This window comes from Alexandromys fortis, unplaced genomic scaffold, assembly GCF_014885135.2.
Source record: "Alexandromys fortis isolate MF-2015 unplaced genomic scaffold, M_Fortis_MF-2015_v1.1 scaffold_1, whole genome shotgun sequence".
NCBI lineage: Eukaryota > Metazoa > Chordata > Mammalia > Rodentia > Cricetidae > Alexandromys > Alexandromys fortis.
The window spans coordinates 2,227,921-2,254,927 of record NW_026067927.1 but is presented as its reverse complement, the minus strand read 5'-3'; the positions used below and the strand labels follow the sequence as shown (position 1 = coordinate 2,254,927).

The following is a 27,007-nucleotide window of genomic DNA, read 5'->3' as shown; positions in this document are numbered from 1 at the left end:
CCTTGAATAATCTCATACACATTTATTACATTGAGGTCATATTTACCCCTCCCACCCTGTCTTATTCCCTTCTTACCCCCATCATCCTCTTTATTCCCCAAAGTCTCCCGACCAACCTCTATGTTTCTTTGTTTAGCTTTGTTTCTGTTCATGAGCCCCTGGGCTTAACCAGGACTACCTACGTAGGTGTGGGGGTGAAGTTGTCCCCAAACAGGGACTATTGTTAGCCAGGAGATTGGATGGCTATTGTGACAGATACACAATGCTTTGGAAGGCAGCCCATCCCATCTTTTGATATCATGATTGATAGGTTAGGATTTGTTTCCCTACATCTCTGGCCTAAGATCCACACAGAATGGTAACAGACACCCAGATCAGTGAACTGACATAGAGGACCCATTGTGTAGACTGAAGCGGCTACCCGTTACAGATGGGGAATGGTGACTTCTGCCCAGAGGACCCATAGAGGACCAGTGGGTTGACATACAGGACCCAGATGTAACTTTGAACAACTTCAGCTACCTGGTTTTTGACAAAAATGTGACATACACCTTGGAAATAACACAGAATCACCAACAACCAGTGCTGGGGAAACTGGGTATCCACACGTAGATGAATTAAATTAAATTCTTACTTCTTAGCCTATACAAAAATCAGCTTTCAGTGGATTAAGGACCTCAGTGTTTGTGGTTGGAGTGTACTTCAATATATGAGCAGAGGCATACTTTCTGAGCAGAATCCTGGCTGTGCAGAAAATAAGGCCAACAGAGCCTAAGGAAACTGCTGCCCAAACCACACATAGCCAGTGAGATAGGTCAGTGGATAAACCTGAGCTCCATCCCAGGACCTATAAGACAGAAAGGGAGAACCTGCCATTACAAGCTGTCCTCTGACCTCGACACACACGCTATGGCTAAAGTATTCACGTGGGGGCACATACACACATTCATTCATTCGTTCATTAAAATACAATTAAAAAGGCTTTTCTTTTCTAAGACAGTTTCTGTACAACAAGGAAATGGTCAAGGCCGTGAAAAGGCACAGAACAGGAGAAACTCTTGGCCAGCGATATAGCCGATAGAGGAGTCACTTCTAGACGAAACACGATAAAAGCCCCACTTGACATTTTATGAATTTTAGACTCCATATCCTCTGTGCCCATTTCTCCTCCCAGTTCCCGGAAGCCAGACTTACATTTAATTAGTCTGCGGTGATCACAAAACACAACGCTGTCAGTCCCCTGTGTTTCCCAAGCCCGTGCCTCTAGAATACAGTACTGCTGGCCCCGTTATTGTCCTGATAGAGCCGTCTTTAGAGACAAAATATGAAGAAATCACAACAAGCTGTGCCCGTTAACACAAGTATGTCATGGCACAACTTTCCGGAGCAGAGGGGACTCCAGAGCCCTTCCCTCCACTTAGCACCCCAAACACTAACCGGTTAGCCCAGGCCTGGATTCCTAGACACACAGAGTGGGGTGGGCACTTAAACGCAGCCCACCCTCGCTTTTGGCATCTGTGTTAGGTCGGGGTCTGTTTCCCTACACCCTTGGCCCGTAGAGTCACACTGAAGAAGCTGATACACAACCACCCTGCAGACATCTGAAGGTAGGAATGACAGCTCTTCCTGCCTGATGGAGGTGGGTCTTGTATCTTATCTGTTGATTTCATTGGTTAATAATAAAGAAACTGCCTCGGCCCTCATAGGACAGAAAATTAGGTAGGCGGAGTAGACAGAGGAGAATTCTGGGAGAAAGAAGCTTAGTGAAAGAGTCGCCATGATTCTCCCGCTCCAGTCAGACGCAGGTTAAGATCCTCCNAGCTTAGTGAAAGAGTCGCCATGATTCTCCCGCTCCAGTCAGACGCAGGTTAAGATCCTCCCTGGTAAGCCAGCTCGTGGGCTACATAGAATATTAGACATGGGTTAGAACAATATGTAAGAGCTAGCCAATAAGAAGCTGGAACTAGCCGGGCCAGGCAGTGTTTAAAAGAATACAGTTTCCGTGTAATTATTTCGGGGCATTAGCTAGCCATGTGGGCGGCCGGGTGCCAGGGACGCAGCCCTGCTGCTCCTATTTCAACACCTGCCCCTCATCAGACCATCACCCACCCTGCTTTCTCTTCATCGGGCCTCTCTGTTTCTGAACAGGTCTTAAGACACTGGTTCCAGAATTGCCTTTGGAAGTCAACAGTTGTCAGGATGGCAAAGCTCATTACCAAAGAGACTATGGGGACACATTTCTTCCTTGCTTCAGCCATTGATGTTCTCAGGCTTCCTTCACCCAATTTGCTCTGATTGTATCCCTGTGAAACATAAGCACGTGCCCTGCACGACCATCCTGAGAGATCTTCCCCTGTTCTATCACCAGGGACAGGCCGTAACCATTGGTGATCACTCAGAAAGATGCCTGAGGGTCACTAAGTGGCTGTGGCATGTCACGGTGCAGGGTAGATCAGGGAAGGACTTACACCTCTGTCACAGGGAATCATCAGCCAGTTCCTTGCTGACCTACTGGAGACCCAGGCATGTTTTATTGTTTTATCTAGTGCGTTTCCAGTTGAGAGATTCTGTATAAAACATCTGAGTTTCTGGCTTCATATAAGGCTTTGGGGCTCTGTTTGGATACCCTGAATTTGAGGGAGGGCGTGAGTTCTCCAGATAGCCTCAGACTCCTTATTTCCCACCTGCCTTGCGTCTGTGCTCCATCTTTGAGATGTTTGAAAGTTCACAACCCCTGTTTTTGACACATCTCCCTCCTCACACCCGCTCTGCCCCAGGATGATGGCACAGTCTGGGGAAGCGTTATTATTGTTTCTGTGTGAGCATTCAAGACTTCCTTCCCATTTCCACCTACCTCCTAGCCATGACTGGCATGCCCCTGCCTATCTGAATGTTGCAAGTCCAGTTGGCCCTTGTCTTTGTACGTTCCGCTCCCTTAAGGCACCCCTCTCCACCACGCACTCTTCGCTGTCTACTAAACACGAGCCCTGCAGGATCAGCTTTCAAGTCATTTTGTGCAGTTACGTGGTACTGACCTCCCTCAGTCTCTCTAGCACTATTGGTGTTGTTGTTGCTCCTGCTTTTACATATTCCCTGCACACAACAAGAAAAATCGATCCTTAGCAAAGCTCACACTATGCATAGTGACATCAGACTGACTCATGCGACACAGGAGAAAATGGATCTGATCACGGTTGACAAGATTCTTAGAGGACTTTAGAGGTGCAGTGTATGTCCAGGCTCAGAGTGCACTGGACATCTATCCAGATGTAACAGTCACAGGCATGCTATAAAATGCAGTGTGTGCCCAGGCTCAGGGTGCACTGCACGTCCATCCAGATGTAACATTCAAAGGCAAATGATGAAATGCAGTGTGTGCCCAGGCTCAGGGTGCACACAGAGACCATCCAGATTTAACATTCAGAGGCAAATGATTAAATGCAGTGTGTGCCCAGGCTCAGGGTGCACTGCAGGACCACCCAGATGTAATGTTCAGAGGCAAGTGATGAAAAGTGAGATGGGCTGAACAAATTAGAACCAGACTCCAAAGTGATGCCCTTGGGAGACTTGGCAGATCTTAAAGGGACGCCTGGAGTTGGGAGGCTGTGAGCCCAGACACAGCTGACGCAGGACAACGCATTCAGTGTCACTTGTCAAGCACGTGCATGGCAAGTTCACTCTTGGATTGGCCAAGAATCTCAATTGCTACACTTTCACTGGGAACCAGAAGGGTTTAGGAAACAGTTCTCATGGGATATCCAGAACATATCTAGGTGTCCACAGTAACTGAAACTGTCTCCACTTTTACAAATGAGATATGCCCAAGGACTAAGGACAAATTCTAATCATACTGCCAGATGAGAAACCTGTACCATGAAATCATGGCCTCTGCCATCTTAGGGGACAGGAGCTGTTCTGTGAGTCAAGGCTGGAGTTGTCCTCATTTCCTGAGAAGATAGAATCTTTTCTCCAAGATAGAGCATGGTGTTCATCCCTCTTCACCAGATAAAACAAAGTCCCCACACAACGTAGTTCTGGAGCACAGAACTCCAAGTGCAGACACAGAGGACGGAACCCAAGTGCAGACATGGAGGAAGGAACCCAAGTGCAGACACAGAGGACGGAACCCAAGTGCAGACACAGAGGACGGAACCCAAGTGCAGACACAGAGGACGGAACCCAAGTGCAGACACAGAGGATGGAACCCAAGAGCAGACAAAGAGGATGGAATCCAAGATAGAATCCAAGAGCAGGCACAAAGGACAGAACTCAAGCGCAGACACAAATGGGTAGATCTTGACAGGACCTTCCTCTAGTGAACTGACTTCTTCTAAATATGGAAGAGAACCTGACAACTATTGGTCTACATCTTCTGGTTGGTTGGTTTAGGTTGTGTGCTTTCCACAAACTTCAAGATCTGAACATTTTTCCTACCCTACAACCTCTTCCCCAATACATGCTTCTGAGGTAGGGTACAACACACACAGAATGAGACCAATTGAGCGTGTTATTTTAGATGCTGAATATTGAAGAACAGGAGGCCCCAGTTGTTATGTCTCTTGTGAAGGACTGATGGTGAATAGTGTCATCATAGCTGGAGTATTGTGAGATCAAACATCAAGAGAAGCCAGAGACTCAGGGCCCAGGCTTGTTCTTTTGATAAAAAACTAACAAAAAGAACCAATGATAATCTTTTTTGAGGGTAGTGCCCCCAATGTTCTCATTCCCTCTCCCCTCCCCTCCTCTTGTAGGTTTAAAAAATACCCAGGTTTAATGGGATTCCTGCACTCTAGGGTGGCCCTGAGGGGGAACCGGGAGACCACTAACTCAACCACAGAGAGGAAGAAAAAGAGACCACGTGATCCTCTTTTGGGAGTTCACTTAAATACTCTGTGGGAGTGGTCCTGATCCCTCCCTGGCCTGCTGGGATTTGGAGTCCAGACCGATACAATTCTCAGGGCTGGGGGCTGGGATAGATGCGAGGGGATGGGGTCTACACTCCCAACTTAACAATGAGCAGCAGGAAACTTGGTTGGCTACTCCTGAAGAGATGCAGTTGCAGCAAACCCACCTCTGAGCTCTGGTTGTATCCTCCCTGACCCGTTCCTTCCTCAAGCCAAACCTACATGGTTCATTCAGATAATGATGTTTAATTTTTTTAATTATACTCTAGTTTTAGGGAGTTTGGAAGGGAAATTTGGTTCCTATTGGACTTGATTTATTAGTAGATGCCAGAGATATATTTAAAAGATACGGTTTAGCTTTCTTTTTTAATTCCAGGAAAACCCAAATGACTGACTTTGGTTCAAGGATTCAGAAGTAAACTTCATTCCTTTTCCTGAGTTTGGAGTTCATCTTCCCTCACTAAAGGGTCCCACTGGACGAGACTGAGAAAAATGCCTGTCCTGAGGAAGGTAGCTTACAGTCCTCAGAAGATGTCCCCAGGATGTGAGCCCCCAGCACACAGTAAGCACTCAGAACACCGCTCCCACCTCCTGTCTACTCTCATTCAGGCAGCCCCAGCATCAACTCAAGTTCATTCCCCTGTCTCTTTTCTCCCCTAAGTCCTTTGGAGGTGGTTGGGCTAATAAATATCCATCTCTCCCACCTTCTGGGGGTATCTCTAGCCCCCTCCACATATCTCCACATATCTATGAGAGAACGTCTTAGGACACTAAAAGGACGGCCAGGCAGAGATTTGTGCAGGAGAAACATCAACTTATACCATCCAGATTCTTGCATTTTCAGAAGCTCACATGATCATGTTGGCCAAAAGAAAAACTTAACAATGACATAAATGATATATGTTTTCCCTTTATTCTCTTGTCTGTATCTCTCTCTCTTTCTGTTTCATACACACACACACACAAACACACACACACATATGCACCTCCCCCCACACACATACCGTTAGTCTGATTTTGATCGTAACACAAAAAAGAAAAATTACCGATGGAAAAACTGAGTCACGGAGAAGGCAAAACCCATAGCAATCCATGAGGAAACACAGGCACTAACACCAGGAGTTGTTCATTACAGCGCCTGAGAGCAAGGCACACTGTGCAGAAGGGATGGAGGGGTACTAAGCTACTAAGCCTGAGGACCTGTCCACATCCATGTCACCTGGATTGTGTCCTTACCCCACCGGCCTGTGCTGCCCATTCTGGGCTCCTATCCCCAAAGTACACATACATCCTGTCTCAAACCTGTCTATCAAACTCTCTTGGGAACAAACAAGGATTCTTTTTTTTTCAACTCCAGGACACTCTCTCCCACCCTTAGTACAGGCTCCACCCTGGAAAGCCCTGCGTCACTGCCTGGGGCCTGGTGACCTCTGCAGGAACTCCTCCATAAATGCACAGACAATGGCACAGGAAGCACCATCCTTTAATGTGCCCGAGGGGCTGCATTCATGCTCCTAGAGCCTCTCTCCCCGCCTGTGGCTTCAGAGTCCTCCCCTATGTCATCTTACAGTGGTCACAGCAAGGCCCTGGGTGCGCGCGAGCCGGTATGATCATTTCTCTTTCCGTGTGTGGAGACAGAGATGCGAAAAGACTCAGTGGCCTTGGGCTGCTGTGTCCCTGAGGTGGCAGTTAGAGATCTTGGATTCCTAGACTTCCTCTGGCCTCAGGGTATGGAACTTCTGTCCCCAGTGTTGGGACCAAGCAGTCGGCTCAGTTTCTTTGTTTGTAAAAGAGACCCATCAATCTTTAGAGACTTAAGAGATCGCTGGTGTGCAAAAGCCAGGTAGATTCTATTGATGGTATTTTTAGAAACTTTTAAACAAAGTCAAACTTTTAGGTACCATTACTGCAATGACCTTCTGAATCAGTGAATGGCAGAACCCAGTGAGGGCTGAAGGAAACTGACAGTTATTAGCAACTCTCCAGATATACCCCCACTGCACCCCTCCCCCACTCTTAGGCCTAGCAAGCTGCAGAGCTCTCCACAGGGTGGTCTGAGTCACTCACGTGAACCGTCCCCTCAACCGTTTGCCATCAGCTAAACTCTGAGTGACGTCTCCAACTTGCACACAAACGCTGCAGGGGAATTGATGGGAGGGAGTAAGCTGCCACAGCAGTTTGGGGGACCATCCACCCTCAAGCTGGGTCTCCGTCTCCCTATCATTTAAAGGAAGAGCAGGTCTGTCTCGGGCATTTTTTCTATCAGGATTTTCAGTGTTTTGTTTGTTTGTTTGCTTTTGTTTTCAAGAAGCGGTTTTCAAGTCAGGAGTATTTGGTTACAGATTTGAAACACCGTAGCTAGGGTAGGTAGGCAAGACATGCAGGACTGGATGGACGCAAATGCGGCAGGACTTGAATGAAAAGAACATCTTGCCTGTACAGGCACAGCCAAGATCACGACAGGGCTGAGGAACTGATCAGATGCCACATTTACTGAAGTGTATTACAGCGTCTACCTACTGTTGTGGCAACGTGCCTAAAATAGCCAGATTACACTGAGGGAAGACTTACTTGGGCTTACGGTTTCAGAGGTTTGGTCTGTGACCACTTCCGGCCTCCGGTGAGTCCAAGTCTCATAGGTCTAGGAAACCTACTCTCCTCATTGCCGCTGAGAAGTGGGGGGGGGGGCGGAGGGGTCCCCACATCCCCTTCAAAAGCATTCCCCAAGGATTTAGCCTCCACCCACTAGGTTCTCCCATTTCCCGAAGGTTCCATGGCCTGGCAATTAGTACCAGGTGTTTGGGGGAACCTTTGGATCCAAAGGAGGCTGACAGGCTGCATCTTCAAAGAGATAAGCTATACCAGGAAGCCATTTTAGCTTTCTATATTTTCCCCCATCCATTTCTTTGGAGATCTGTCAAATCATCAGTTTCCTTCCAGCCTGTGACCTGGAAGGAATTTCAGTGAGCGGTGCTCTGAGCCCTCTGCACACTGTTTACACAAGGCTTGTGTTCACTACTCAAAAGGAAAACAGCTTTTCCTTTTATTTTTTAAAGAACAGTTATATCTAGGGGAACGATTTTTGTCTCAATAATTTCAGCTTATTTATTTTTCCTACCAAATTCTAGCTTGAAACACTAACAAAGCAGATGACTGAGACCACAAAGTCTAAAAACCTTTGTGAATTTATATATTGACTGTTCTTCTATTGAAGAAAACGGTGTGTGTGTGTGTGTGTGTGTGTGTGTGTGTGTGTGTGTGTGTGTGTCTAAGAGAGAGGGGGAGGGAGAGAGGGAGGAAGGGAGAGAGAGAGAGAGAGCGCTATATCCTCCATGACTTCCTCTTCTGTTCCTCCCTCCAGGTTCCTACCTTGAGTTTCTGCCCGACTTGGCCCAATGATGGATTTTAACCTGGAAACATCTTATGAAATAAACCCTTTCCTCCCCAAGTGGCTTTTGATCACCATGTTTATCACTATATATATAATATCAATATAAACCAGGACAGACTTCACGAATAGCACTTGCTTCATCCAGAACATTTTGTTTCGTCTGAAAAAAACACTCCATCCTCCACACCGGGTCTAGCTTCTGCCCATTCCTCCTGTCCCACAAAGCAGAGAGGATTTCCTCATAGCGTTAAGTGCAGCTTGCTTTGTTTCTAAATTAAAAGACTTTAAACCAGTGGTTCTCACCCTTTGAGGGTCGCCTATCAAGTATCCTACATATTAGATTACATTATGATTCATAACAATATAGAAATTATAGTCGTGAAGTAGCAACAAAATCATTTTATGGTTGGGGTCAGTACAACATGAGGAATGAATTAAAGGGTCTCAGCAATAGGAAGGTTGAGAACACTGCTTTAACTGAAGGAAGACAGGGAGAGGGAGGCGGACACCCCTCTTCTGGCTCAGTTACTCCATCATCTCTGTAGCATGCGATTTCACTCCAGTTCACAATTACACCTGTGTTGCTGTGCAAAGTCTCTTGTCTGACTTCGTTTTCTTCTGCTTCCTGTAGCTCATCACGCATGTCACCATGGTTGGATGTCCTTAATATAAAACACTTAGAGCTAGAAATGCTTCTAGATCTTGGAATTTTTTTCATATTATGGAATATTTGCACATACACACGAAGATGCCTTGGGAAGGGACCTGTCAATGCAAAACCAGTTCTGACCTCAAAGACAATGACAGATATATTTTATTCTGATATCAAATATGAGCACACTGGCCCAGGAACTTAGGTTAAAGTTACTTCAATATTCACATTCCAACCTGGCATCGTTTTCATGATGTTTTTATAGTAATATAACAAAGGCATTTCCAACTCAAGGCACATTTGATTTTATAGTGATGGTGATCAGGTGGATTGGGCCCAGCAAAGCAGAGAAATCCTGTATCGGCCTCTGCTGTTACCTGTCATTGGCTTTTGAGCTGCTGCTAGATTTCACCCAATAGTCACAAAACCTTTAGGTCAAATACAGAACTTGACAAGTAATGCCTTTTAAGGGACCTAAGGACATTCCGAGATAATTTGGCTCCGAACATGCAGGGTTCCATGTTTCCACGACCACAGAAGTTCTAATTCATCAACCAGTCTGGGGGTAGCTCCCTCATCAGGAGTTCGACTCACAGGCTTACACTTACATCTTACAACATTTTTACATCCATTTATTTATTTATTTTGTGAGTGTGTGCATACATACACAGGGCATGGTGCGCTCATGGAGGTTAGAAGACAATTTATAGGAGTCAATTCTCTCCTTCCAGCACGTAGGCTCCAGGGGTAGAATTCAAGTCATCAGATTGAGCCAGGGTTAGAACCCGGGACATCAGGCTCAGCCACAAACACCTCTGCCCATTTGTTGACCCCCTGAAGATAATTTTGTAACATCTTGTTAGTGCTTCTGCATGTTCCCCAGGACCTTCTCCTAAGGCCTGGTGTGAACTTTTCCACTTGGGACAGCATGGGTGTGCTCAAAAAGGTTTGACATTGGGGGTATTTTTTATTTCAAACTTCCTGATTAGGGATGCTCAGTGTGTATTCATTTTCAAATATCTGCTTTCTCCACTGTGTCCTGTTTGTCCAGTTCACCACTGTGTCGCTGGCATCTACCCCGGCAGTACACAGTGTGCACAGATATTTGTTCGAAGAATTTAAACCAAGGCAGGTAGGGTGAGTACAGCAGAAGCTGTCTTCCTGCTCACTGCTGCTCCACCAATCTCTATCTTGCATTCTTCCAACCTGGATCACAAGGACACCCGTGTCACCGTTTTAGGTGTCATCTTTGAGGTGACTAGCGCCCTGTACCAGACGTGTGGCCTTTCTTGGGCACTCCTTTGCAGTCTGCAGCCCTCTGCCCTGCCCACACACAGGCTCTTTACAGCTAGCTTCCTCACGGGTGCTTATCAGCTCTGCCCCCGCACACACAAGCACTGACCACAGCGGGAGTGTCTCTGCATTGGCTTGGAATTTATGAGATATTGACGGAGACCTTCGTGGTTAGCCCATGAAGTCAGCCTATAAACTTAATTATGTCTTCCTAGTTTTTTCCTTGTCTTTAGTGAATGAATTCCAATAATGTCTTCAGAATTTCCTCAACGAAGTTCTTGGGAATTTATTTTAGACGATTCACACACGCCACACGCCCTTCTTTAAACCATTTTCTTTTACAGTGGTTGGATAGCAGCCTTGGTCTATTTTGTTCTCTTTCTGAGACAGAGTCTCCCTCTCTCTAGCCCAGGCTGACCTTGAACTCACAAACTGTTCCTTCTGCTTTAGGGTCCCGAGTGCCTGGACTACAGCGGTGAGGACGCCTTGCTCAGGGTAGTGCCCTCGTTAACTGAACCAATTAACCTGTACACCGTTAGGCTAGGGTTTATTTTCCTTTTCCTGTGCCTGGCTTTTCTTGTCTCCATGTGCTGAATACGACTTCCACCGCAACGGTGACTAGGAACATCGGAATCAGGCCTGTAGATTCTTGTCTCCTTCCGGGTTTTAGAAGAATGTTCTCATAAGTGTGCATTTTTCTTTTGGTTTCTGGTACGTGATCAAGTGAAGGAAGTCTCTCTATATACCGAGATGCTTATAATAAGGGGAGGAAGAATTCTGTGAATGTCTTGTTTAATCTATTGTGATTGCTATATCTTGCATCTTCCAAAGCCCACGTGCTAAAGCTTTGCCCCAGGGCCATGGATTATTGGGAGACAGCAGGAGTTTTAGTGGGCGTGGCCCAGCTGAAAGACATCATTAGCATACTCTGGGAAGAGGTGAAGAACCCTAGCCCCCTTCCTTCTTCTCGCTTTTTGCTTGGCATGAAGTAGCTTGAGCCAACATGAAGCACTCCTCACCGTGGTCTTGCTGCCTTTCCACAAGGGTTGTCAAGCCAGATTCTGGAACCTTCAGAACTGTGAACCAAATTCATCTTTCCTCTTTGAAAGTTGGTTTTCATGGTATTGTGTTATAGTAACGGTAAACGGACTAATGCAGTTTCTACACTGTGATGTTTCTTCCCTGAAGAACATAGGCAGACTACTGGACTCCTAACTATTCCTTTCCTGTTTTTTTTTTTTTTTTTTTTTTTTTAAAAAAAAAAACCATGATTGTTTTTGGGGAAGAGTGTTATCATTCAATAATGTGGGGTGACCCGAGACAGGTCCCATGAGGGGCAGTCGCGGGCCACCAGAGGCCTTGGCAGGTCCCCTTGGCGGGTGGGAGACCTGGGTGGGTGAGAGACATACAGATATGCCATCCAGAAAAAGGGCAAAAGGGCGGGGGGGGGGGGGCTGGGGAGAAGGGCAGAAGTGGGGGAGGCTGGGAGTGGGGGAAGCTTTGTCTCTTAAAGGAACAGGGTACCCAAGTGACAGACAAGGCCAGCGGATTACAACAGAGATGACTGTAAATTCACCAGCAATCGTAACACAGAGATTGTGCACTCTGTGTAGCTTTCCCTGGGCTGCCACTTAGCCAAGCTATCCTTCACTGCCACGATCAAGGTGATAGTGTTGACACGGATACTTCCACTACAAGGGTTCCTAATGTTGCTGTTGATAGCTAGTCTACATCCCATTCCCTTCCATTCTTCCTGTCTGCTTGGCCTGTGGTAAACACTGCTCTGTGTTCTATTTTCATAATTTTGTCATTTCAATAATGTTGTGTAAAAGGAATTATCATTTGTCTGTAACCAGTAGGAATTAGCTCTTCTCTTGTGTCATACTGATTCGTCCAGGTTGTTGATTTTATCAATGGTTTGTTCTTTTTCACTCAATAGTGTAAAAATTATTAAATGAGTCTTTTTTTCCAAATTCTATAAAACTTGTGTAAACATGGAATTCCAATCTTTTCCTCACCTCCTAAGACTTTTACATAAATGTCTTAAGGCCCTCCCCAAACTGATAAAATGTTTCTTTACACAAAAATCCCCTCTGCATTCCAGAAATTCATGGCCTAGAGTAGTAACCCCCTTCTCCTTCCTCCTTCATTCCCCTGGAGTCAGTTCTTTAAGAATGGCCAATTGAATGAGACTGTGACAGTCCTTAGCCAATGGGAACAGACAGTCAGCACCTGAATTAGAATAAAGACCAAGTGCATTTCCTGTGTATTTGATTTTCTGAACTTCCCCTCTTGGTTAAAAGTAGAGTTTGTTGTGTCCAGACACTTTCCTTGGAGGAGTGCCTCAAATTTATTTCCTACAATATTCTAAAAACATTACAGTTTATCCACTTCTTAATGTATATTTGGTTTGTCTACACATTTTGGTTATTATTAATAAGGCTGCTACAAATGCTTATGTAAAACTTGTGTGAATAAAAACATTCATTTTTCTGAGGCTAATGTTTAGAATAGTGGTTTGGTCATTGAGTCATTGAGTTTTTTTTTTTTTTTTTTTTTAAGAAGTTGCCAGGTACCTGTTCTCCAGAGTCACAACCAGGTCACACCCGTGACAACATTACATGGGTGTCTAGCGTCCCGCTGCCTTGTCAGTAGTTGATAGTGTCACAAACTCTTATTCTTGTCATTTGCTAAGTATGCAGCAGTGTTCCATTGGGATTTAATTTGCACCTCCTGACATAATAATGTTGGACATCCCTTCATGGACATCCCATCAACCATCTGCTGCATCTCTGAAGTGTCTGCTCGGATCTGTTAACCACATTCTAATTGGATTGTCTTGTTTTTACCAATGGACTTTGGGAGTTCTTCATATATTTTATATATTACTTTTCTAGATATCTGATTTGTAAAAATTTATTCTAAATATGTAGGTCATCCTTCACCTCAATAAGGTCTCATGGAACAAAAGATTGAAATTTTGATGATGCACTGTTTATCAATTTTTGATTTGTGAAACCATGTTTTGAGTGCGAGTCTAAAACTCTATGTCTATTCTTAGAATTCGCTACGTTTCAAATATGCTTTGTCCCCCAGAGGTTTGTGTAATGGGAGGTTGCTCTCCTGTGGTGAAGCTAAAACATGGTACAGTCTTTAAGAGTGGGGCTGCTGTGGGGAGGGGGTTTAGGTCCCTGAGGTTGTGTTCTCAGATGAACTTAAAGTACTCCTGGAGAATGGCCACCCTTTAGCTTCTTGTCCCTCACACATGTGTCCTCTGTGCTTCTGTCTATTTGAGGTAGTTACCCTAGTCAGAGGATACCAAGTGAGACAGGAATATTGGGACACCCATGAGAACAACAGAACCTGTCTTGGGGAGCCCAGGTTCTGGAAAATCAACAGTCACCAAAGTTTGTCTGAGCCAGTGGCTTTCCAGATTTCCAATTCTTGTCTTACCTCAGGAGTTCAAGGTTCTTGTCTTTTGTCCCTAGGATTTTAAAGAATGAAATCCATGGACCACAAAGGATGAGTCTTAGAGAGAAATTTAAGTCAGAGACATAGGCGGGAGCCTAAGGGGATGGGTCTGTGTTGCAGGAGCGGTCTCTCAGTCTCAGCATCCAGTCATATACAGCCTCCAGGAAGATGCTCATTTCGGAGATAACAAAGAGACAGGAACCAGAGCTCCCTTCTGGCATCCCTGGCCTCCAGCAAGGATGTTCTCAGAACCCAACCTGACCGGATTTTACCTCCTGTTCTCATCATCACCACAGCCGATACTGGGCTCTTTGGCTTTTACTCTTGAAAAATAAGAGATTAAGTTACAAGTGCCCAGCAGTGGATATTTTGTTAGAGTAGTAGAATAATACAGAGTCCAAAGAGATCTTAAGCCTACTTAGACAGTTTGGTAGTTTTGCATTTTATTTTTAAGCTTGTGGAAAATTTGAACTAAAGGTGTAGTTTTAGACCAAAGGTCATGTACTTAATTTTAACTAACCTGGACCATGTGATGCTCAAGCAGCTGCTTAAGTAACCTTTCTGCGTATTTCTAGATGAGATTAATATTTGAGTCCACAGACTTAAGTAAATCAGACTGCCCTCTTAAAAGTGGGTGGACCCCACACATTCTCCTAAGGTCTGAGCTGAATAAGAAAGGCCTCCCTAAGAAGAAATGTCCTCCTCCTGCCTGACTGCCTTGGACAGGGACACTGATGTTCTCCTGACTTTTGACCTGAACTGAAACAGTGCCTCCTAGGTCTGAAGCTTACCTTTAACCTCTAGTAACCTGTCAGCTCCCATAATCACGAAAGTTAACTCCTTATTTATAACAGGAGGAGCGGGCTACTTGTCCTCCCGACTGCCTGGCTAGCTTACACCCAAAATACTCACACAGAAACTGTATTAATTTAAACACTGCCTGGCCCATTAGCTCTAACTTCCTATTGGCTAACTCTTACATCTTAGTTTAGCCCATTTCTATCAATCTGTGTATCACCACGAGGTCATGGCCTACCAGAAAAGTTTCAGCACATCTACCTCTGGCTTCGGATCCATGGTGTCTCCCTGACTCTGCTTTCTTCCTCCCAGAATTCAGTTCTGTCTTCTCTGCCTACCTAAGTTCTGCCCTATCAGGCCAAGCAGTTTCTTTATTGACTAAACAATGAAAGCAACACAAACAGAAGGCCCGCTTACACTACTTATTAGCTGTCTATCTGTTGACAAAAAACACCGCCACCTCAGAGGATAAAAATGATACTTTATTCTGGAGCCTAATTGCAGTGGCTATGGTCTGGAAACACAGATTCAAATTTCTCAGAGTCCATGTTCCAGTGTGGTAAGAGTCTTATGCCATTTTATAGTGATACAACAAAAAATACCACACATCGCTTTTCAAATGCCCACAGGAAACACATGAGGCACTGTTTAAATCCACACCGGAAACATAAGGCGGGTTAAAGCAAAGCAGGGCTGAAAGATGGCTCGGCAGTTAAGAGCACTGCTGTTCTTCCAGAAGACCCAGGTTTGATTCCCAGCATCCACAGGGTTGCTCACAATTATCAGTATCTCCAGTTCCAGGGGATCTGATGCCCTCTTCTGGCCTCTGGGGTTACTTCATGCATGTAGTACACAGACACACATGAAGACAAAACATCCATACATATAAGATTAAAAAAAAGGAGTTAAAAAAAATCACTGCCTTTGTAAGCATTTGTGAATGCAGACCATCTCACCACGTGTCCCCCTAGACTCTTCTCCCTTAATGCTAGAAAAACAAAAACAACAACAACAACAAAAAAAAAAAAGCAAGGAAAATTGCTATAGACCTCAGAATATTTGACAGCATCCTTAGCTCATTGGTTGGTTGGAAATCAGGGGTCTGTTCTTACATTCGCTGGATTTACCTAATACTCTCAGGGATGTCAAGTTACATATGGAAGAGGACAATAAACAGCTGTTAAGAAAGTAAAGATGTCCCAGTGTCATTTGGCTCTGGCCTTATCCACATCACTGAAGTTCTAATCAGTCAGATTACAGAAGGTTCAAGGAAGGTGCCACTCTCCTGAGAAATTTTCATTCGCAAACCTCTCATGTACCACCTTCCTTCCGTCTCGGGGAAGTTTTAACCCTCGAGTTTGGGCACGGAAAGCCATGCTAGAAAAAGAGGATTGACGGGGCTTTCTGGAATTTGCTCTGGGTTTCTGGGATAGTTTCTCCAGTGTGATCATATATAAGGATATCAGGGACTCAGTTTCTAGTAATAAAGAGCATGGCAAGGTCATGGCTTGATGTAGCCATGAAGGTGTGGAAAACATCAGCACTGGACTCTCCGAGTCAACTGTTTATGAAGCAAGCAGTTGGCTGCCTATGCATTGTGCAGAGCACAGTCCTCACACTGCAGAATGAGATTGGTTCTTTACTTCTAATGTCAAGGGACAGAAAAAGAAAAAAAAAATATCTCAGGGGTTTGAAATCCCAGCTCAAATACCATATAAATAACCTGAAAACCTTATGTGCCCTGAAGGAGGCTCATCTCACAGGACAGAGACTGCTAATCAGACTCTCAACCCATAGCTAGCCGAACAAGACACAAGGTGAGCTCTTGCCCTTACAGAGAATCTACTATTAAAGTTAAGACACTGGTTAAGAAGGAATGAGTCTTAAACAGTTTAGTGGGGGTGGGAAAGAGAAATAGCTCAGTGATTAAGAGCACTTCCTGCTCTTATAAAAGACACAGGTTTGATTCCCAGCCCCCACATGGTAACTAGTGACCACATATATCTAGTTCTAGGGGACGACAACAGTCTTCTGGTTTCTGAACACTCCCGCATGCATGCGGTGCACATAAATGCATACAGACACATGGACATAAGTAAATATATGAACAAAAAAATCAAACGGACATGTAGGTAGAATCTAATGGAATGGAGACATTTGGCCTCTGAACTTTGACACATTTGGCAGTTATAAAAACAAAAAATTTCCCCAACCTTCCTCACACAGAATGGTAAGATAATTGAATTGTAGAAAAGGAAGTAACAGACCTTTTGAGAATTATTGGACATTGGCTCTGAACCAACACTAATTCTAGGAGACTCAGAACATCATGGTGGTCTAGTTAGTCAGGCTTCTGGAGGTGAGTTGATCAATGCTATTTTAATCCAGTTCCATCTCAGTGGGCCCAGTGGGTCTCAGAAGGGTCTTTCACCCAGTTCTCTTTTGTTTTATTTATTGTACACATGAGAGATAGAGAGAAAGGGAGGGAAAGAAGGAGGGAGTAAGGGAGGGAATAAGAGGAAGGTGGGGCGGAGGGAGAGAGAATACGCAAGCAGGTGCATATATAGTTGCCTTTACTTGTGGCGTCATCTTGCTGGCTCGTTTCCCCAATTTTTGAATAAATGAGAGGTTCATACTTAGTACTCAGTTAAGGAAAAACAGGCTGGGGTCCCCTTGAGAAAAGGAATTTCTGCCTCCAAACTGTACCTGAGTTTATGCTGTAACATCAAGCCTTCCTTGGGTCTCCAGTCTACAAGGGACTTTGAAGATTTTGGAACTTCCAGCCTCTATAGTTGTCTAACAAGTGTTTAAATTCTTTCCCTTTCCCTCTGGATATACATATACACATATTTGTATGTATCTGTACACGTACACATGTACACACACATCTTTTGGGCTTGGTCTGTTTCTTTGGACAGCTCAAACACGATACCTAACATGGTTATGCTTGAAGTGAGTTTCTTACACAGTATACAGTTGTGTATTTCTTTTTTCATTCAAAAGACCAGTTTCTGCCTTTTAAATAGTCCATTTGAAGTATTCACACTCCATTCAGTTGTTAAGATGTTGAGGCTTTCATCTGTCTTTTGTTTGGGTTTGGTTATTTGCTGCTTTTGGCTTTTCTCTTCCCTGACTTTCTGAACATTTTTCTAATTCCATCTCGATTCACTAATAGTGTTTTTAGAGTATCTTTTACAGGTTTTTGAGTGGTTGCTCTGGGTAGGTACAATCCCTTCGTGTCTGAGTGTCACCTACCAGTTTAGGTACACAGGTGTTACTTTGGGGTCCCTTTACCCTCACACATTTATAATGTGACCATCTTCAATACTGCTCCTAGATAAATTTAGAGCTAATCATACAGGGTCATTTCCGATTTAGTTATCAAACATAATTTAGAAAACTTGAGGGTACTGAAACCACTCTCTTCGTTTACCATATCCTTCCCTTTCCCACAATGTCTCATGATTTTTTTTATCATTTCCCAAATTTCTGGAGAACTTTCCGCAGCCATTCATTTTACCAACATGATGGGAATAGCAAGTTTAAACATTGGAAAAGGTTCAACAAAAGAAATACCACCACCACCATGACTGCTTAAACATGAGCCAAACAGGAACAACAATAGCCATGATAGAGTGGACAGGGAAAGCCCAAGAGGCTTCAGTCCTACACAAAGAACCACAGGAGACTAAGGAAGGCTAAGAGTAGGAGAAGCAGTTTTCCTAGGGAAGAGGACACTGCTCTGCCATCCAATACCACGTGGTCAGTCGCAGAAAAAAAACTATAGTCATGTCTTTAGGAACACACACATACACACATATACACACACGTGTGCAATGACAATGAAAAAAGAATAAGGAAAAAAGAGTATGAATTTGAAAGACAAGGAGAAATGGGAGAGTTTGGAGGGAAGAAAGGGAAGAGAGAAACTATAATTATATCATAATCTCAAAAATAAAAGAAGTAATAAAAAACAGACTCCCTAGACACATACAAAAAGAAAGAAGATCACATCTAGGTAAACGATACTAAAATTCTCTAAGACCAGAAATAAGAGAAAAATGTTGCAAGTAGCCTGATGATAAGAATATAATATAGAGATGCCTCTATAATGGGTATATAACGGTTATGAGCCCTGGTCACATTTCCTGAGGGTCCAGATTCAATTCCCAGCACTCACTGGACAACTCACAACCATCTGTAACTCCAGATCCAGAAGACCCACGGCCCCTTCTGGCCTCTACAGGCACTACACATACACGGTATATAGACATATATACAGGCAAAATACCCACACACAAATAATAAGAATAAAATGAAAACAAGAGAATTCATTCCATAGGATAAAACTATGATGAAAATTGCTGTTAATTGTTCATCAGAAACAGGAGGAAGGGTAACAGTGGGATCTCTAAATTCTGAAAGCGCACACGCTCGTGTGTGTGGAGGGGGGCAGGTATAACCTAGGATCATTTATCCAGGAAAAACATATTCTTCAAAAATGAAGACAGAAGCCTAATCAAAACAAAGGAAGCTGTAAGAATCATTTTCATAAAGCTGTGTTGTTCAATAACATTCTGAAGTAATGAAAAGGCAGAGAGATACAGGGGGAGGGAGGGAAAGGAAGGAAACAAGCCAGAAATAGGGACTAGATATGGAAATAAATATAAAGGAGCTTTTCTTCCCCTCTCAGATTCTCTCTCTTACATACAATTTACTGTTTAGAATAAAAATGGTAAACCTGTTCCTTGAGGAATTTAAGACACACACACACGATACTTGACGTCAGCACCCATCATGGGGTGGAATATGTCAAAGAATAAATATCGTGAGCGTCCCGTGTTAAAGGCCTATTATTGTTTGAAGTCAAGCTGCATCAAGTCCATTATACATAAACACACATCCACACATACAGGGTGAGGGGAGGAAAAAAAACTGTAAGGCAGGATACATAACCCAAGACCCATATGGACTATAAAAGACTCATTTCAGATGTATATTATCTTCATAAGTGCACATGGGACATGCACCAGGACATATATCAGACTAAGAAGTGAGTCCCCATACAGTTAAAAGACTCGAAATGGAAAATAAATATATCAGCTGTCACTCTGCATTCTAGTACCCAAGATGAGAAAAACTCTCCTCATTGTATTCCTTAGGCAGAAGATGAACTTTCTTTTTCAAGTCACTCTTATACCGAGAATTTAGCAAACACATTCTTCTCTGCTGAGATGCCTGTTCTGATTCCCCACCACCATAAACAAAGTCTTACCTTTTGCTTCTAGACCCTCTTCCTTAGCAAGCCTGGCACGTGTCCACAGGACAGCTGCAGTCTTCATCCCCTCCAGTGGCCTGAGTCGTGGCTCTTTTTCTGTTTTGGCACTGAGGACCACCCTTCGAACACTGTACCCTCATCTGTGTGTCTGCATTCATGCTTGTGATGGTTAGCATTCTAGAGGTTTTGTGGCGGAGGGGTTCTCAGATTATCTAGTTTCCATGTTTCTGGAAGCCTCGGCCTGACATGTAGTTCCTTGGTTATTTTATCGGTCCAGATTACATTAGCTAAATCAGAAGTCCTCTCATGGTGAGCCAGGCAGCCTTGGGTTTGAATTCCTACCCAGTGCTCAGTTACGTAACTGTCAACAAGAAGTAACTCTCTGACCTTGACTTTTATGTGAGCTTTAGAGACAATAAGTCTAGATTTTCAAGTTTGCTGTGAAGACTTTCTCTTATACCATGCGAGGAACAATAAACGAAAGATAATGTTACCATTATGTTTCCAGCAAACATCACGGGTCAGGGAAACCTAGACACTAGAAAGGGCGGACGGCAAGGATGCACAAGAATAACTCACTTCAGGTAAGTGTAACAAGAATGGGTGTGGGACTGAGAGTGCCCATAGCTTTGCCTAACTGACGACGGGCAATTCCCAAAGACGATATGACATTCGATTTAAAATCTGAACGCATACGACAGTGTGATAACATTACATCATGGTGATGATGGTTACCCAACCCCGTGAATAAACAAAAACAAGCATTGTACGAAATGTGAGCTGCACTGGGTGGAGCTGTTTTTAAAACCCGAAAAACAAAGTCATGGAAGATAGATCAGGGGAATAGTCTATCCAAGAAGGCAGCAGAGCCACTCCGAGACTGGAAGTGGCTTTAGCCAGCTTGCAGGAAGGCAAGAAATTGGGTCGGGGATTTGGTGAGAAAGGAGACTGAGGACAGCTGAGATCTAGCATGCAGCGAGGAGTCAGGCTGTGAGGATCTGTGCACCAGGCTGAATGTTTTCCTTTACCAGTATTGGAACTGCGGTCTTTCCTAAGCTTTAACTGGAGAAGTGATATCTGGCTCATGCTATGAAATGATTGCCACGCTTCCTGCACGGCAGACATATTCACGGGATGGGAGGAGCACCAGCAGGGCAAGTAATATCCCCCAACAGCTGGAATGGATGCCTTGACCCTCAGCTCCACCTCTGGGCTCTTCTGTGACTGCAATGGCACCATGGCAGAGGGTGAGAAGTGGAGAACCCATGCTCCAGCACTAACCCCAGGGGCATGCTTCTGTAGCATCCTGAGGCTCACCTCACCTCTTGTTTACAGAAACCTGGAGAATTCACACAGGAGGGTGGGACCATAACAAAGGACATTTTCAAAGGATAGAGGTGTTGCCCTCCCTAGCCTGCAGTTCCTCTGCCTTACCCATCTCAATCAGGGCTCACTGTTCAGACCATTCTCTCTCTCTCTCTCTCTCTCTCTCTCTCTCTCTCTCTCTCTCTCTCTCTCTCTGCTTTAAATTTAATTTTCTTTTGTGTCTATGAGTGTTTGTCTGAATGTATATTGCTGGTGCTCATAGAGGCCAGAAGAGGGCATCAGATCCTCCAAACTGGGTTACAGCTGTTAGAACCTCCACCTCAGAGCCCAGAACCCCCAAAATGCTCATTTATCTCTCCAGTCTGGGTCCCACAACCATTCTTAATCACATCTGCCTTTTTTTTCCATTTAAGAACGAAGTCACAATATGATATCTGGAACCTACAAGTGAGAAAACACAGGGCAGATCTAAATCTGTAAATCCTGTATAGCAGGCAGCATGGAGCGATACCTCACGGTTAAAAGCACAGCTGTTGGAATCAGGTAAATTCTGACTTAATTGCACATGTAACAACTTACTGAGTTCTAGTGTTTGCTCACTGAAACTAGTGACAGAATACCCATGCTCCACTGAGTGTTCAAATGAGCTACTCAGGATTAAGAAGCAGACAGGACAAGAAGCTGGATCAGACTCTAAACCTCAAGGTCTCTCTCTGGAGATCTAGCCCCTCATTGAGGTTCCATCTCCTGAAATTTGCGTCACCTCTCCAATGGTGGCCAAATGTTCAAATACAGAAACCTATGGAAGGCATTTGACCCCTAAGACATAACAGCGATTTAACCAACAAGACCAAAAAAGCCCAGAAAGTTCATCCAAGTACAGGGAGGGAGAGATTAACACATCATAAATATGTTTGCTTTCCTAGCAAAGGGCTTTCTATAAGTATCTTATCTTCTTTGATAATCGCCATATAAAGACAAAACATCCAAAGGCTTCCATAGCAAAAAGCCTGTCTATTCCATACAGGTCATGTCCCTCTGTTGGAGAAAAACACATTGCCTCCAATTAACTACCCTGTATTTGGAATGATATGATGGGGAGAGCTTCCGAGGCTGTGAATCAGGCAGCTTTGCCGCTGTACCTCATGCAGAGCGCAGAACCCATGCCTTCGGAAGGGAGTCAGTCACTCTGCACTGAACTCCGGGGGCAGAGGTGGGCGGGTGAGATGTTCACTGAAGAAAGGCACTTGTTGCCAAGTCTGATGACCTGGGTTTGCTTCCCAGAACTCACATGGTGGAAATAGAGAACCGAGTACAGTAAGTTATCCTCCGGCATCCACACAAGATGGTCACAGCAGCCTTTGCCCCCACCCCCAAATAAATTAATATGGGTTCTCTGTTTGCTTGTTTGTTTGTTTGAGACAAGGTTTCTCTGTGTAACCCTGGCTCTCCTAAAACTGGCTTTATAGACCAGACTGGCCTTGAATTCAGAGCTCCACCTACCTCTGTCTTCCAAGTGCTGGAATTAAAGGTGTGCTGTTGTAGCGTATTACTTTAAGGTGTGTTACATCTGTTTATGCTCTGGAACATTTGTTTAACCATGTAAAGAGGTGTTGCTTTTGTTTCTGCTGCATTTGTTTGATTCTGTGAAGCTATGATTCTTTGCCTGTCTAAAACACCTGATGGTCTAATAAAGAGCTGAACGGCAGGAGAAAGGATAGGTGGGACTGGCAGACAGAGAGAATAAATAGAATAAGTAAATTAATAAAATGTAGAGAAAATAAATAGAATAAATAATTAGAAGGAGAAATCTGGAAGGAGGAACACAAGAACAAGGGGAACTAGGAGAGAGCAGGATGCTAGGGCCTAGCTACCTAGCCAGAGTAAGAGGGTCAGTAAGATGACAGAAGCAAGAAAAGGAAAAAGCCCAGAGGCAAAAGGTAGTGGGGATAATTGTTAAGAAAAGCTATTAAGAAACGAGTCAAGTTAAGGCTGGGCATTCATATGAAAGAATAAGAATCTGTGTGTGATTTATCTGGGAGCTCGGTGGTGGGTCCCCAAAAGGGACAACAGAGCAGAGAGTAAAACCAGCAGCAGTGTGCGCCCACATCCAGCCGCAAATGTAAGTTAAATATATATCCAGTTAGAGCTATCACCACTGTTCATCACAGCCGGAAGAGGAAAGCTAACCACACGTGATGCAAACAACCGCGGTCTCTAAGCAACTTGGTACATCAAAATCTCCCAGTAGAACTATTTTGATTGAAATATGCTTTGCTTACTAAATGTTTTAAGAAATATCATTTCTCATTTTCCCCTCTACAAATTAATATATATGACCATAGTGGATTGCTAGATTAATTTCTAACCTTCAATCTGAAGAGGAGAAAAGCCCCTCTAGAGGAAATTGGCAGGGCAGGAAGGTCCAGGGCTGCTCAGTAAGAAATGACGGAGCATTCAGCCAGTCAGGTCAAGCTCCTTAGGAATAACCACATGGCACCAGAGAGCTGGCTCAGTGGATGAGAGCACTGGCTGCTCTTCTAGAAGACCCAGGTTTGCTTCCAGCACCTACATGGTGATTAACCACCATCCATAACTCCAGGCCCACAGGATCCTCTTTGGCCTCCATGGGCACTGCACACACATGATGCCCAGACACACAAGCAGGCAAAACCACCCACATAACATAAAATAAAAATAAATGTATCTAAAGACCAACACTACTACAACTTTGGGTAAAGTCTGGGTTTTTTGCAGTAGAGCATAATAAAATAAATGAAAGAAAACGATGAACTACATCCATAATTATGTAAACTCACACTCAAACTGTGGTATTTTTAAGTAAAAAAAGTATATTTGAGATAAACATCATAAAACCAGAACCTTGTAGTTGCCAAGTTTTACATTGCAAATTTGTTTGTTCATTGATGAAACCGTAAAATAGAAACACCATACTGACAGAAGCTGACGTATAAAAACAAGGAAATGATGGGATCATTTCTGAGAGCCTCACAGAAAGCTTCTAATTCCGAATGTTACTCTCCTGTGATTAGTGGATTAACATGTGGGCTTCCTGGGCTTACCTGAGTACGTCCATCTACTGTGTCTGGCAGACATCAGTGTAAACATTACTTAGCATAATTAATTACTTAAGCAATTGCTTCAGCTCCTCTAACGCCTCTTAAAAGTGCTTTAATACACATGAAAAGTAAATAATTACATATTCTTAAGGATAAAACTTTGCTGCTCAAATATCCAAGTATGTATTTAGTTGTTAACTTAGAAAACACCTGCTTCGTGTGTGAAAGTAGTTCAGAATCTTGGCCCTTGATTAAATGTAGTCTTCACCGCGTCCCAGAAACTTCAGAGCCTCAAAAACGGACTTGAAAACTCTAACTTAAGGCAGACTGGCTAGTAGATTCTGAAACCTAGCCAGAGCAAAGCATTTGGTATCAAAGACTAAATGCAGAACAGTAACCAATTATTTTTGTACATTCTTTTAACAAATTGGTCCTTCATTCGAAAGTGCAAATGCAAGTGATATTAAGAGCATGCTGACACGAGTCCCCATAAAAATGGAATTTGGAGAAATTTTCACCTAACATAGAGGGGCTATGTTGCTGTTGGATTTCTGCCTGGCTGTAGACTGTGGCCACGCATTGACAAACCAAGCTTTTGGATTTCTTGGCTGTTGGTGATACATTGGAAGCATCTGTTTTCCATGTGGATAGTTCTGACAAACTCTAAAGTTCGAGAGGAAAATTAAACACAATAAAACTCTCTCTTGAATTGGATGGTAAAATATACTAATTTGACCATTATATAAATAGAACAAATCTGATTTATCTGTTGGGAAAGTGCTACCTTCAGAACCAGCCAACTCAAATTCAATTCAACTCTGTAGCAAACAATTCATTTTCCCATTAGGCAATCACTGTTCCCTTTAATAAGGCAATTCCCACTCAGCTGTGGCCACTGCGGTCATTTTGAAACACGGTCCCTTTTATACTATGGATAGCAGAAAAGGACCTGCTGACCTTAGGAGGCATTTGAAAAAAAAAAACAAACTTGCAATAGAGATGCATCTCAAGGGGAGTGTGCACTCTTAGAAGGTGACATCTAGCTAAGGATGCTCTCCCTGCTCCTGGCCAGTGACCGAGGAAACTGAAATCTAAATGGGAAAATAAACCTGCAAAGATAAAATATACAAAATTCTGCCATGCTTTTCAGATTCCTTATCCTTACTTCCAGAAAGGGAAGCAATGAGAAAAAACGCAGTATTATTATATGTGGAAGAACTGAAAATCATTTGTACTTGCTAAACTCACAGTGTTGACCAATGCTGGCCAATACAGAGGAAGACCAGTGAGTTTATTATGAAAACTGAACTGAAAATTTCACAAAAATATACAGTATTTATTGCCAGTTAAAGCAACCAGTAAGAGCACAATGTAAGACAAAAAGAACTTACTTGATATATGCAGCTTAATAAAAGCATTTTAGGAAGAAAATATGTCATTTCAGTAAAAAAGCTTTCTGTTTTGAACATCATTAGTTGCTAAGCACATGTCCAATGCTGTCAACAAACACCTTCCCAGCGACAGGCAGGAGGAGAGCTTTCCTCACGGGGACACCGACTCAATCGACCTTTTTGTCTGACGCGCCCTCCTCATGCTTCTCAGGGCTGACTTTATTACTAGCCCCAGAGTGAGCTGTCTGGACTTCATCTGGCAACGAAAACACATGGCATGTCTGGAGGTCTAAGTACGTTGTAAAGATCTTGGCATATTCTGGGTGTTTTAGGGCAAAACTTTTGAATTCCTCTGGAAGGAAGAAAAAAGTTCAATAAATTAGGGTGTTTCTTCTTTTGGCATGATGAAACTTAACTAAAGATCTTAACTATACAATGACTGGAGAATACTGTTACTCGACTCAAAAAACTTCTGATGACATCATAAACCGTACAACCACTCTGCAATAGTCAAGTTACAGACACATATTTTTAGCGACTTACTAATTCTGTTCTGAGGTACACAACCTACGGAAACTGTGAAATCCCCGTGGAGACAGGTATGAGAATATTCCTGCCAATATCATTCATAACAGGGAAGAAAGAAAAGAGTTCAGATATCTTTCAACAGCAGCAACGAATGAAATTGTAGCATAGTCTTGGAGCACAATGACCGCAATGCAAGCGAGTGGCCGCCAATGATGATGCATTAGGACTACATGCGCTGAGTGAAAAATGCCAGACACAAAGGAACACAGATTATAAGGGCTCACTTATAGGATGCCCAAAAACGTAGACCAAAGTAAAAAATGTCAACGCTTAGTTTAATAACTACTTAAATTCCTCAAATATTTTGTAAACTTTGGATGAACATAGTATTAGGGGAAGGGAAAGAGTGTGTGTATTCTGAAAAGAAAAAGGTTGAAGTGAAAAACAAAACTAAACTCTAGCCACTGGTAGATCACCAGACAGCCCATGTCCCAGTGGACGGTCCCACACCCATGTGCGTTTGTGCGGTGCTAATCGGGCTCAGTGGTTAGTCGCAAAAAAAAAAGGGGGAAGCAATGTTGGACGGGAGATGCACTGAGAGGGCCTGGAGGGAGTTAAAGAAAGAGACCATGAGAGAGGACTATGCTAAAAATTATCTCTATCTACATATATATATTCAAATAACTGTATTATTTATGATCAGAATATATTATATTAAAATTTTTAATTAAAAAAAGAAAAAAAATCTCCTGGGACTGGTGAGATGTCTCATCAGTCAAGAGCCCTTGTTCTTGCAGAGGGCCTGAATTTGACTCCTAGCATCTACATGGCAGTTCACAACCGTCTATAACTCTAGGACCAGGAGACCCATTGCCCTGTTCTGACTTCTGTGAGC

At 43.6% G+C, this 27,007-nt stretch overlaps 1 protein-coding gene across 2 annotated transcripts in view; it reads right to left on the bottom strand.

Moving 5' to 3' along the window:
• Positions 1-23,951: 23,951 nt before the first annotated feature.
• Lpcat2 (lysophosphatidylcholine acyltransferase 2) overlaps positions 23,952-27,007 on the bottom strand; it is a 59,409-nt gene continuing 56,353 nt past the window's right edge. For both annotated transcript variants that reach the window (XM_050143459.1, XM_050143460.1), the window contains one exon: positions 23,952-25,936. In XM_050143459.1, coding sequence (XP_049999416.1) covers positions 25,752-25,936 — 185 coding nt within the window. In that variant the 3' untranslated portion in view covers positions 23,952-25,751. The remainder of the gene's footprint in view (positions 25,937-27,007) is intronic.